The sequence below is a fragment of the Danio rerio genome, chromosome 6 (assembly GCF_049306965.1).
Source record: "Danio rerio strain Tuebingen ecotype United States chromosome 6, GRCz12tu, whole genome shotgun sequence".
Lineage (NCBI taxonomy): Eukaryota > Metazoa > Chordata > Actinopteri > Cypriniformes > Danionidae > Danio > Danio rerio.
In genome coordinates, this window is record NC_133181.1 from 58,600,001 (window position 1) to 58,615,000 (window position 15,000).

Here is a 15,000-nt window from a genome sequence, read left to right on the forward strand (position 1 = left end):
AACATTTCATAATTGCAGTTAAGATAATAATAATAAATAAAAACATGAATTACAAAATACGGAAAACTGCTTATTTATGGATATTTTTCACAACATGACAGTTGAAATGGCTCACAAAACGTATTTCTGTCACGTGTAGCTTTAAAAATTCGTTTCAAACCTGAAGAACGAATTTGCTCAAAATAACGCAAAAACAACCAGTTTCCACTTTTTGTGTAATATTTCTGTCCTAATAGTGTTTTTAGCAGCGCAGGATACAAATATGACTGTCAACAGCTCAAAAATGTGTTCTGGTGTTTTGTGAGCCTTTAAAAAATCTGTGATCTCCATTGCCTGATTTATGTACAATAAAAAGTATGTCTCAGACTGGACATGAAGCACTACATTAAATTCTATGGTTCCCCGCCATGCCTTTAAAACATGAACATTCATTTTACCTCAGTATTTCAATGGAATTTCTGCACTAGCCTGCTGCTAATGATGGAGCTAACATTACAGTTTCATCTCGTACCCTTACTAAAAAAACAGCTTAAACCAACCTAGGCTGGTTGGCTGGTTTTAGCTGGTAGAACAACCTGGTTTTAGAGGGGTTTTGGCCACTTCCAGGCTGGATTCCAGCTATTTCCTGCCTGGTCTTAGCTGGTCAGGCTGGGAGATGTCCAGCTAAAACAAGCTTGACCAGCCTAGCAAGGCTGGAAGCCCAGCCAAAACCAGCTATGTCCAGTTTAAACCAGATCAACTTGGTTTTAGCTGGTCATTTTCCAGCCTGACCAGCAAAAATTAGGCTGGATATGGCTGGAAACCAGCCTGAAAGGGGCTAAACCCCCTCTTAAACCAGCCTGGTCAACCAGCTAAAACCAGCCAACCAGCTAGGGCTGGTTTAAGCTGTTTTTTTTTTCAGATTCAAAAACTAAATGAATGCTTAACTTTATTTAACTCAATGTATCACAATAACGTTGCTGTAAAAAGAACTAAAATTTAGTTTAGTCACATAACCTTTCACCGGAAGTTTAAAGTTGGCTAAAAAAAATCAACCGGAAGTTGCTACCATAATTCGCAAGGTATAATTGGCGTATAGCAAAAAGGCGGATACGTGGAGTGTGTTCTGCAAGCCAGATGTCATTGTGTTTTGTTTTTTAATGGTAGCCTATGACCGGTGTTGATCTAGAACAGTTTAACCGCACAATAAAACCATCAGACAAACACACGGAGTCATTGACTTTTGCTATGAGATCAAACTCGCTGAGAAACTCCTCCAAACACACTGCTTTACGAGCAGCACATCTCATGATGATGATCTGTCAATAAAAGAGCTGTAATCTGGGGCAGATCGAGGCTCTCCGTTTGTTTTATGTGGCACAGATTCAAGGTACAAAGTCACAAACACAACATGTGCAGACCGTTGCTGGAAGTGTCACTAAAAGGCAAATAAAGACGGTAAACGAGCCGCTGTTTGAGGACAGTTGCTGCATTTACGGTACAGTTCCAGCAGGTGGAGGCAAAGCTGTGTTATAGCATGTCGTGTCTATTTATTGAGAGATTTCACCTATTTCCCTGGTCAAAAAATCCTATTGGAATTTCAGTTTATCCTTTAATGCATTCCTAAAATTCTAATGGACATTCAGAATTTTTCTTATTGGATTTTCACTTTGTCCTATAGGATTTTAAAATCATTTTGGGCATCATGACTTAATTTATTGGAATTTCCACTTTGTCTTTTGGATCTGATTTAGATTTTTATAATTATTAGACATTTTTTTAAGGAATTTCACTTTGTTCTATAGGATTTTTTTTCTTAATTATTTAACAAATAATTATTAATTATTAATTATTTAATAATAGTTAATTATTTTTTAGATCACTATAGTGTAGGATGTTTTCTCTTCTTCGAAGACCTATGATTTTTCTTAAAGTATAATGGTTATAATGTAACGTATAAAGATTATAATAAACATTTTAATAAACATTATGGTCCCACTTTATATTAAGTGTCCTTAACTACTATGTACTTACATCAAAAAATAAATACATCGTACTTACTGTGTTCATAATGTATTTGAGAACACTTGTGGAGCTCGTGAGTTGGGATAGGAGTAGGGTTATGGACAGGTTTGGTGGTATGGGTAGGTTTAAGGGTGTATTGAGGTGTAAGGTATGGTCAACAGTGTATTTACAAATTTAATTACAGAAGTTAGTTACAGATGTAATTACATACAGGTATTTAATCTAGCATAAGTACACAGTAAATACATGTATTTACACAATTTATACATTGTAAATAATTATTCATTTCTGTGTAAGTACAAATTAGTTAAGGACACTTATATAAAGTGGGACCAACATTATATATCACATTATAAATAAAGATATTAAATTAAAATGCTAATGAAACAATACATTTTTTAAATTTGTCTTACTTAATTAGTCTCATCAGTTTTGCTAATAACAACAATAAATAAAATAACAGTGTTTTTTTTTTAGTTGAAAAGTAGCTACAGTTAATGTGGAGTACAGTTCATTTGCGGTATTTTGTAGCATACATGTGTGTGTGTTTTAATGAATATTGTAATTCATCATCCTTTACTTGTTTCATACCTTTGGGAGTTTCTTTCTGCTGTTGAACACACAAGAAGATATTTTAAAAAATGCTGGAAACCTGTAACCAATGACTTCAACAGTACTTGTTTTTCCTATAGAAGTCAATAGTTACAGGTTTTCAGCCTTCTTTAAAATATCTTCTTTAGTGTTCAGCAGAAGAAAGAAACTCTTAAAAGTCTGGAACCTCTTGAGAGTGAGTAAATGACATTTTTTGAGAGGTGAACTATCCATTTATTCATTTAAATAATCATGTTTATTTATTATTCAAGTGTGTTTTTATGTAATTATGACAAAGCAGCTCTGATTTTTTCAAAGTATATGTTCAGAATGTAGATAAATAATAATGTTTAGCCTAAATACTTCGACAAAAAAAAAAAGTTTATATTCATGATTCATCTCATTATTTAAATCTCCCTCATGTGGTTTTCCATTTAATCTTAATGGGACATTATATTATATTATATTATATTATATTATATTATATTACATTACATTACATTACATTACATTACATTGCATTACATTGCATTACATTATATTTTATTATATTATATTACATTATTGTATATTACATTACATTGCATTACATTATATTATATTATATTACATTATTATATATTACATTACATTACATTATATTATATGATTTTATTTTATATTAATTTATTATATTATATTATATTAGTATTTTATATTATATTATATAATTTTATATTATATTATTATTATATTATTTTATAATATTATTATTTTATTTTATGTTATACTATTATATTATAATATATTTTATTATATTATTATTTTATATTATATTATTTTATATGAAATTATATTATTATTTTTTATTATATTATACTATATTACATTATTATTTTATATTATATTATGCAATTTTATATTATATTATTATTACATTACATTATATTACATTATAATAAATTTTTTCATCATTGTCTGCTGTTTATTTGGATTTTATGTCATATCTTATATTATATTTTATTGTCTTGTCTGCTGCTTATCTGAATATTATATATCATATGACATTACATTATAATTTATTATATTTTCATCATTGTCTGCTGTTTATTCGGATATTATATTACATTGTATTATATTACATTACATTATATTATGTACATGTATATTGTTATTTATTATCATTGTCATTCTTTGCTGCTTATCTGAATATTTGTATTATATTATATCACATCAAATATTATATTATGCATGTGTTTATTATTTAGTAAATTAAATGTTTTTAACTTTTAAAAACAGACTGACATTTTTCTTGACATTACAGTAATAATAATGTGAGTTTAAATTATAACATCATCACAAACTAAAATAATAAAGGTCTGTTTTGCTGTCTTTCTCTCTCTCTCTCTCTCCATTGCTATAGATAGATGGACACATGGAGGGATAGACAGATGTATACACAGATGGATGGATGGATGGATGGATGGATGGATGGATGGATGGATGGATGGACGGACAGATCGATAGACAGGTGGGTGGATAGATGGATGGGTGGATAGATTGATAGATAGATAGACGGATAGATGGTTTATATATCAGCTCTTGATTTCACATTCCACAAGACCAAAGCAGCTTTAAAAAGAAAGACTTAAGACTGAAATTAATTTATCTTTATTCTATAATAACAAGCCCAGAAATAATCAACAATTAAACCATATATACAAATCATTGCGAACAGAAGAGGTGGTGTGAAAAGCACATGCAGGATCAGCGGCACATACAGTAAATAGATCAACTTCAGCAAAAGTACAACAAATAATATACATCCAGTCAGAAACCGTACGATGTTCAGGCAAGAGACGCAGTCGGCTTCAAGTGCAGGGAGAAAAACTCACAGGACAGACATAAGCTGATCTCAGTTCAGTACCAGAAGCATTATTATCATGTGCTGCAACACTCAATTTCACGGTTAGTTCACTTTTGAAATCATCTCCAGGTGGGTTTTGCCATTAAAATAGCTGGATTTGCAGCACTTTGTACTCGTATAAAGAAGTAAGGGGTTAGTTTTTCTGCAGACTCAGTACAATAGCATGTTATTTTGATCAATTTCATGTATGGTGCAATATTTAGTTAATTTGGTTTGACACAGCAAGATGAAATAAACGAAAATATATTTATTTATTAGTCAAAATTACATAAAATCCAGTTTTTTTTCACCATTTACTCATGATTTTTAGTTGTTTAAGAAATGCGTATGATTTTGTGCTTTAAAGGGGACCTATTATACCCCTTTTTACAAGATGTAAAATACGTCTCTGATGTCCCGAGTGTGTGCATGTGTGTGTGAAGTTTCAGCTCAAAATGCCACACAAATTATGTTTTAACTGTTTGAAACAGACCCTTATGGGTTTTGATCCTAATTGTGTCATATTGGTGACTGTCGCTTTAAATTTAAAGTGAGGGCGGAGCTATGTGCCCATGTGTAAGCATAGTGTCAGATTTAATAACATCCTATGCTAATGAGCTCACCACTTAGGGGAGGGGCTTTCCCCCTCTGATGACACGTACAAAGGGAAAATGTCAATCAAAGAGTTTCTGCAGACTGTTTTCATCAAGTGTTATTATAAAACATTTACTACAGTTTTACCATTAGAAGCTGCTTATATTCACACACTGCTGCCACATGACTGTGTTTAAACCTCTTATAAAAGTGATTTTTGCATAATAGGTCCCCTATTTTACAATCAAAATTTTTAAAACGCTCAAATCTTGCATTTTGCACCCTCCTTTGTATCCTGGTGTCATTTCAGAACAAAACTAACAAACATTACAGCATACTGCACAGCTTACGCTGCGTGATATACAAAAATAATATGCGGCACAGTACACTTTATGCAGTGATCATAGTTTGAAACAGTAGTATTCTGCATTGTCACATGACCTCGAGTTATCATCTCTGAAATAAAAAATATTTCGCATTTTGAATCCAGTTTTGGTGACGTGTAGAGATGTGACGTGAAAAGCCATGTCTGGAAATGGCAGGTCGAGTCAAGTGCATTGGATTCTGGGAGACAGGTTTGGAGTTTGTCATCTGGTTTTCTATCTAGTATGAGCAGCGTGGTCGTTTGTTATTGATTCTCAGTCAGATCTCTGCTGTTTTTCAGTGCAGTGCTGTTGTGGAGTGAATGAAAGAGCGGGAAGGAGACGAAAGCGTTTCTCTCGGGTTGATTTCCAGTCTGTTTGCTGCTTTCTGCTGATTGGTGGTGCAGTCATGTGATTGGACGCAGCGGGACACAGATAAGCAGACGCCGCCCTCTAGAGGTAATCCAGCTCTAGTGCATGACTCAAAGCCTCCAGATCCGCTCGACACGTCACTCGCCAGAACGGCATGTTCTTCTGTAGAAACACACAAAACAACTACTTTCAGACGTATCTCTAACACAAATCTATATTATATACTATATTATGAGACCACTAGGATATTCCCAGTGTCTCTGTGTTTATAATTTATAATTGGTAAAAAGTTTACTGTTTACTAACCTTTATATTGATTTTTAGACAACATAATAGCCATATTTTTATTTCAGAAGCATTACGAAAGAAATAGCAGGTGGAATCTTTACTTTCAATAATCACAAATAAATGATTTGTTATTTTGACCCCATTTTAAGAGAAAAAAAAAATTGTGGGGAAAAAGAATATGAATCAGTAATTTATCAAATAACATAAACATTTATATGTAAATTAATATTTCCCAGAGATGGGTTGCGGCTCGAAGGGCATCCGCTGCGTAAAAACTTGCTGGATAAGTTGGCGGTTCATTGCGCTGTGGCGACCCCGGATTAATAAAGGGACTAAGCCGACAAGAAAATAAATGAATGAATGAATGTAAATTAATAATAATAAAAAACTAATATTTTAAAATGAAAATTTTTTAAAATCTTAAATAATAATAAAAATATAATAATAATAACAATAATGATTTAAAAATGAGATGTATACAGGGCTTGACATTAACTTTTTTGATCACCAGCCACTGTGACTAGTAGTTTTCCAACATTACTAGCCGCTCAGCATTTTCACTAGCCAATATATTTTATATTTGATAAATTTGACTTTGGCATGCTAAAAATTATCAATTTTACCCACCCCCCTCCCTCCACACACACTCTTTTTAGGGCTCAACACTAAGGATTTACCAACTTGTTCTCTGACCACACCAAACTAAATATATAGTCAGCGCAACTACTGGTTAGTGCGCTGACATATGGTGAAGTAGCACTTTAGGGTGTCCCGAGTTCAAATCCCAGCTCGAGGACATTTCCCATCCCAACCCTCTCTCTGTCTCTCTCTCTCTCTCTCTCTCTCTCTCTCTCTCCCACTTCACTTCCTGTCTGAAATACTGTCCTATCCACTTAATAAAGGCAAAAAGGCCAAAAATAAATCTCTAAAAAAATAAACAAGCTAAATACAGCTCTATATATCCAGTGGCGTAGCGAATGCCCCCAACCACCCCTCCGTCCCCCCATGGTCTTGATGAAAAGAAAGTGAAAAACAGTCTGTGCGATAGTGAAAGTATTGGTTAACGTTAGGCCCAGTAATACTCTGTTCAAAGAATGGTAAAAGTGAAAGCGACAACTGCTGCTGCATACAAAAATCTGGAGATCTCTTGAAAGCAGCAGGACTGTGGGTGCACAAGCACCGCTTTTTTCCTATCTATTTCAAAGAGAAACAATTGCACTAGTTGCAGTAGTACAACAAAGCACGGTTGTTTTGCGCAAAGAAGCGAGAACTTTTAAGCACTTGCGTGCATCACATCTGCTGTGCCTTGCTCACAACGTCAGTGAGCGAGAATCGCCTTTGTCTCGTCGTATTTACCTGCTTTCTTTTGCTTGTGCAAACACTTATCAGTCATGCTGTTTCTCGATTCTAAGAGCCTATTTGTGCGCATATTCACAAACGGTCTTAAACTAAAATTCTAATCTTTAGGGGCCGAGGCAGCTCTGACCATTTAAAAATTATTTTCAACCAGCCAAAGTGGCTAGTGGGGGCGTCTGTCTAACCCGCCACAGCTGAAATCTACCCCCATTTGGCAGGTTGTTAATGTCGAGGTCTGTGTGTGTGTATATATATATATATATATATATATATATATATATATATATATATATATATATATATATTTATAGTTATAATAATAATGACTGACAAACAAATTAAAAGGTTTCAAAGGCTTGAGAATATCATTTGATCTCTGAGAAATAGTCAAAATAAAGTATTGTAATACTAGTTGTTTTAATGTTTATCTTATAATAAAATTTGTAAAGATTTGATGGCAAAACAATAGGTGAACTGTGAGAGGTAAAAGTGGATGTTTGGTCATGTTGACCATTTAGAGGCCGTTGAATCATTCTTGCCAACAGAGGTAAAACTTTAGGGCCCTAAAAATGCAGACTTAGAAACACTGAGCAGGAACATACTACTGACTGAATCATGCAATATACTATAGATTTTTTTGTTCTTATGTATTAATTCTCTTAATTGTCCTTATAAAAACTACAGTGATAGCATGTTTTACAAGTCAGAGTAATTGCAAATACATAAGTTTTGTTGGTATTACTTCATACCTTCTTTGCGACGGTCTCCTCTTCAATACCGTCTCCTACGACCACATACACGGCTCTCCTGCCGAACCTCTGCGTCACACGCTCAAAACAGCTTTCTTTACCTGTAACAGATGCTCAGTGTTATAGTTTGCTTCTAGAAAAGTCTGAAGACTTCGCTGAAGATGCCTGTTTTGTAAATCTATTTGAAAAACAAAGCTGTTCAAAACAACAGAACCAATTTTCAGTTTTGAAGCATTCAAAACAGCAGGCGCTAGTGACACCTGCTGGTCAAAACCAGGTAAATGCAACTAAAAGCCAAACTTGAATTGAAATAACTTTTGTAAATGTTAAATATAAAGTTTAACCTAACAAATGCACTTAACTTTTTATAAAACATCATTTAATATTTAGTGCTTGCATAATATGTCTTCTTTTATCGATATTCAAGGCTTATATTGTTTGTTTTATTGTAAACAGTCTATTAACTTTAATTATTCCAGTGCATTTCATAAGTGTCTCATTAAAATTTCTATATTTTTGAGACATTGTGAAATAGCAATGCTGTAATCAAGTCCTGTATACTGAAATCACAGGACTGTACCAGTTTGATATGTGCTCTGAGTCTGAACCACTGATTCAAAGCAAAAGATTCATAAGGGTTTTCAAGCTTCACTAGGGTAAACAAAGCTGTTTAGCATCTGACCTGTTTTGGTAGCGCTGTAGATGTTCTCGATGGGAAACGCTCCTCCGAGACCATACAGAAGCACTTTAGAAAGAGCTGGAATCAGCTGCGTGGTCGTGACCAACACATTCACACAGTTCGGTCTGTAAAGGGAAACATGTTCGTTATCTTACTTGTGAAAGTCGGTCTTAAAGTAATAGAGCATTTGAAAATGAAAAGATTTGAGAGTGCAAAAGCAGAGTTACAGCATGATTTGTTATTATTTTAACTGATGCATTTTAATGATTTTATATTAAAACATTGTTAGTTTGATTCGAAACGTCTAACATTAAAAGTAAAATTATTATTATTAGTTATTATTAGAATTATACAAATTTAGAGCTTTGACAAAGGGGGCCATTTTTAGATTGTATATGTTAGATCTTTAACAAAGGGGATTTTGGTTGCAGATTTCAAATCATTTTTAACATTGTAAGTTCTGATATATGAAATGACTAATTTAATTTAATTTAATTTTTGATTTGAGAATCATATTTAATCCATCAGGTTATGGTGCATGTTTTATTATAAAATGGCAAGAATGTCAAGAAAAAAAAAAGAGTTTTTAGTTCATACATTCAAACAAAAATGCTAATTGATAATTTTTCATAAAATAAGTCAATAAAGGCTTACATTTGTGTCTGCTTTTTTTTTTTTTTTTTTTTTAAAAACCTTTCTTTCTGCATGACTTCAGAAGACATGAAATAAGATATACAGTTAATCAGAATTATTAAACCCCCTTTGAATTAAAAAAAAATAATAACAAATTTTGTTTACCAAAGCAATAAATATTTCACAGTATGTCCGATAATATTTTATTACTTATTTGCTAAAATTTTATTTACTGTCATCATGTCTTAGATAAAATAAATCAGTTATTAGAAATGAGTTATTAAAACTGTTATGTTGAGAAATGTGTTGAAAAAATAGGGGAAAAATAAACAGGGTGGTGAATAATTCAAGGCGGGCTAATAATTCTGACTTCAACTGAATATATAAATATATTAATCATAATTAACCAGTAGAACCAAGTATTAACATACTTTTTAAAAATCACAATTTAATTAATAATAAAACTACTTTAACGGAGAGATTTTTTTCAACACATTTCTAAACATAGTAGTTTTAATAACTCATTTCTAAAAACTGACATTTTTTTTTTTGCCTTGATGACAGTAAATAATATTTGACTAGATATTTTTCAAGACACTTCTATACAGCTTAAAGGGACATTTAAAGGCTTAACTAGGTTAATTAGGTTAACTAAGCAGGTTAGGGTAATTAGGCAAGTTATTGTTTAATGATGGTTTGTTCTGTAGACTATTAGAAAAAAAAATAGTTAGCTTAAAGGGGCTAATAATTTTGACCTTAAAAATTACAAATTACTTTTATTCTAGCCGAAATAAAACATATAAGGCTTTCTTCAGAAGAAAAAATATTATCAGACATACTGTAAAAATTTCCTTGCTCTGTAAAACACAATTTGGGAAATATAAAAAAAAAAAAACAACAATCAAAGGGGTGCTAATAATTCTGACTTCAACTGTGTGTGTGTGTGTGTGTGTGTGTGTGTGTGTGTGTGTGTGTGTGTGTGTGTGTGTGTGTGTGTGTGTGTGTGTGTGTTTGTGTGTGTGTGTGTGTGTGTGTGTGTGTGTGTGTGTGTGTTTGTGTGTGTGTGTGTGTGTGTATGTATATGTATATACATGATGCAAAAACTTAAGTGCCATCTGAAAATGTCTTCTAATATTAGCATTTTTTTCTGAGGCTTCTTTGTCTTGATTTAGTAATTTCCCTTTCGTTGTAAATAATAGGTTATTTTCATCACTTTTAACATGAAATAACTAAACATAAATATAAAAAACTAAGAAGAAATGCTATTAAATTATGTATATGCTGAAGACTATACAGCCATAATCTACATATGTTGACTCAATTTCTCTACCTGAATAATGTTGCTCTCTTCAGAACACTATAAAGCATGGTTTATTTCACTCTAATATTTGCTCAATTGTGTTGTGTTTAAGTCATCCCAAGCAACGACTTTGCAAATAGAGCTATATAAGTCATCTGGTGAAATTATATTGCAATATATATTGCAGAAAAACAAAATATTGCAATTTTGTAAGTTCTGACACATGAAATAAGCATTTAATTATATTTCAGTTTCATTTTTGAATCTTTAATCCATTAGGTTATTGTGGATGTTTTATTATGAAATAATGAGAATGTCAAGAAAAACAACATTTTTATTGTTTTTGTTTTATATGTCAATACTAAACAACACAAAATACTAATACTGACATAAAATAAGTGAGTAAAGGCTTACATTTGTGTCTGTTTTTATAGATATACCAATTGCATGAATTCAGAAGACATGAAATATGGTGCTCTATTCATTCAGACTACTTTTATGAATAAAGCTTGACAAGTTCAGGTCACTGCATGGATTTCATTATACAGAGGAAAGCAGCTTTGCTGAATGTTTGTGATATGAAACAGTTAAATAAGACAAAGAAATATCTTGACAGTTCAAGCACTTATTAATCATCATCCATCAGTGTCATCAATCTTTAATGCTGACATTGTGCTTCTCTTGCCAAACCTGCTACGTTTGACTGACACAAAACTGCTGAAGCCAGAAAATAAGTCTATTGTTAAAAGAATATTCCAGATTCAGTAACTCCAGGAAAACCAGGACTGACATTTTTAATGGAACATTGCTATAAATTTGATAAATAAAAGATTCATTCATTCATTTTCTTGTCGGCTTGGTCTCTTTATTAATCCAGGGTCGCCACAGCGGAATCAACCGCCAACTTATCCAGCAAGTTTTTACGCAGCTGATGCCCTTTCAGCCGCAACCCATCTCTGGGAAACATCCACACACACACACTCATACACTACGGACAATTTGGCCCACCCAATTCACCTGTACCACATGTCTTTGGACTGTGGGGGAAACCGAAGCACCCGGAGGAAACCCACGCGAACGCAGGGAGAACATGCAAACTCCAAACAGGAACGCCAACTGAGCTGAGGTTCGAACTAGCGACCTTCTTGCTGTGAGGCGACAGCACTACCTACTGCGCCACTGCGTCACCATAAATGATTTACATCTATTAAATTATTTAATTTATCTAAATAACATTCAGTCCCTTTTTAATAGCATCTCTTCTCTGATTGGTGTTCCACCTGTCACTCACATGAGATCCACCAATAGCAAACCAAAATTAAGTCAGTCAAGACCCGCCCTACATTTGCTTAGATTTGAAGAGCTGATTGACTTGCATACAGTCCAAATTATTAGCCATTTTTTTTTATATTTCCCAAATGATGTTTAACAGAGCAAATTTTTACAGTATTTCCTATATTTATTTCTTCTGGAAAAAGTCTTATTTATTTTATTTCAGCTAGAAAAAAAGTAGTTTTCAATGAATAAAAAAAAGATCAATATTATTAGCCCCCTTAATCAATACTTGTTTTAGAATCTACAGAACAAACTATTGTTATACAATGGTACTGTAGTTATTTTTAATTTTAACTTTTAATTATATTAACATCTCTTCTCTGATTGGTGTTCCACCTGTCACTCACATGAGATCCACCAACGGCAAACCACAATCACGTCACTTAAGTCCCGCCCTACATTAGCTCTGATATGAGAGGTTGCTTGACTCACATATGTCACGATGGGCAATAAAGTATGGCTGTATTGTTGTATTTGTTTTGTTAATGCTGTTCACCTGGAGTTAATGAGTGCGAGGGCTTTGAGAGCCTGCGTCAGCCACAGATCCGTCAAAACCTCCATCTCTCGCCGCAGCTGAAGCCACTCCTCCCGCTTTGGGCTGCCCAACAAACCTGCATAACAAAAGAGCAATGATCAACCACTTTTAAAAGCTAACAAAGATACAGGTTTGGTGAATTAAACTTATTTCAATATTACTGAATACAAAAAAAAAGAAGTGATTTTACAGGATTGCCTGTTACAAGGATGAGCAGAAAATTTAAACATTAAAACACTGCAAAAAATGCTTTTCTTACTTAGATTTTTTGTCTTGTTTCTAGTCCAAATATCTAAAAACTCTTAAATCAAGAAGAATTTTCTAGATAAGTAAGTCATACTGTCTTGATATGTTTAAGATATAATATGCCAAATTAGGGTGAATTTTTCCTAAAAACAAGCCAAATAATCTGTTAATGGAGTAAGCAAAATAATCTTATGTAAAATGGAAAAACCAGATTATTTTGCTTACCCCATTGGCAGATTATTTAGCTTGTTTTAAGGAAAAACTCCCTTAATATTGGCATATTATTTCTGAAAACAAGACAATATATATTGCTTGCCTAGAAAATGCCTGTAGATATAAGAATTTTTAGATATTTGGACTAAAAACGAGACAAAAAAATCTAAATTAGAAAAGCATTTTTTTGCAGCGAACATACAATAACAGCAGTAATGTGTAACAGTAATTAAATTTAAATATATACAGTTATATATATATATATATATATATATATATATATATATATATATATATATATATATATATATATATATATATATATATATATATATATATATATATATATATATATATGAACAGTTGCAATCAGAATTTTTAGAATTATTATTTTTTTCTTTTTTTAAATATTTCTCAAATGATGTTTAACAAAGCAAGGACATTTTCACAGTATGTCTGATAATATTTTATCTTCTGGAGAAAGTCTTATTTGATTTATTTCGGCTAGGATTAAAGCAGTTTTTAATAATAAAAAAAACATTTTAGGGACAAAATTATTAGCCCCTTTAAGCTAACTTTTTTTCAGATAATCTACAGAACAAACCATCATTACACAATAACTTCCCTAAATATCCTAACTTGCCTAGTTAACCTAGTTAAGCCTTTAAATGTCACTTTAAGCTGTATAGAAGTGTCTTGAAAAATATGTAGTCAAATATTATTTACTGTAATCATGACAAAGATAAAATAAATCAGTTATTAGAAATGAGATATTAAAGCTATTATGTTTAGAAATGCGTTGAAAAAAATCTTCTCTCCGTTAAACAGAAATCGGGGGGAAAAATAAGGAGGGGGGGTGCTTGGGTTACAATTCTGATTGAAACTGTGTATGTGTATTTTATATATATATATATATATATATATATATATATATATATATATATATATATATATATATATATATATATATTTTTTTTTTTTTTTTATTCTATTTTTTTTCCTTTTCTACAATGTCTATAAAAAAATTTAAATATTTTTTTACAATGATAATTTATTTCTAAAATCCATTATAATAATAATTATTATTATTATTATTATTGTTATTATCATATATGTATCTACTAATGATACAAATAATTATAGCTATACTTTATGCTATACTATGCTACACTACACCTAGTGCATAGTTCATAAATTATATCGTTTAATGACCGTCAAATTTATATTTTGGTAAAAAAAAAATTCGGCTTAGTCTCTTTATTAATCTGGGGTCGCCATAGCGGAATGAACCGCCAACTTATCAAGCATATGTTTTACACAGCGGATGCCCTTCTAGCCATAACCCAACACTTTGAAGCACCCATACACACTCATTCACACACATACACTATGGACAATTTAGCTCACCCAATTCCCCTATAGCACATGAGTTTGGACTGTGGGGGAAACCGGAGCACCCGGAGGAAACCCACACTAACACGTGGAGAACATGCAAGCTCCACACAGAAATGCAAACTGACCCAGCCGGGGCTTAAACCAGCGACCTTCTTTGAGGCGATCGTGTTACCCACTGTGCCACCGTTCCGCCTAGTTTAGTTTTTTTTTTAAATAATTAATTTATTAATTACTCACTACAAATTCCACTATAGTAAATCCATAATAATTACTATCAGTCTGTCTGTCTAATAATAATTATAATAATAAATAATAATAATGTTACAACTCTTCTTTTTGTTATTATTATAAACATTATTATCACTATTACACTATTATCTTTTTGCCCAGCTTTTGCATAGTTTATCAGCTCAACAGTAGAACGTTTACATTATTATATTACCTGACAGCGGCCTGCAGGTGT

At 32.2% G+C, this 15,000-nt stretch overlaps 1 protein-coding gene across 5 annotated transcripts in view; it reads right to left on the minus strand.

Annotated features, from left to right (window-relative positions):
• Positions 1-4,229: 4,229 nt before the first annotated feature.
• Positions 4,230-15,000, minus strand: part of eya2 (EYA transcriptional coactivator and phosphatase 2) — an 88,042-nt gene continuing 77,271 nt past the window's right edge. For all 5 annotated transcript variants that reach the window (NM_001004558.1, XM_073952847.1, XM_068221701.2 and 2 more), the window contains 4 exon segments: positions 4,230-5,970; positions 8,202-8,302; positions 8,884-9,005; positions 12,645-12,759. In NM_001004558.1, coding sequence (NP_001004558.1) covers positions 5,890-5,970; positions 8,202-8,302; positions 8,884-9,005; positions 12,645-12,759 — 419 coding nt within the window. In that variant the 3' untranslated portion in view covers positions 4,230-5,889.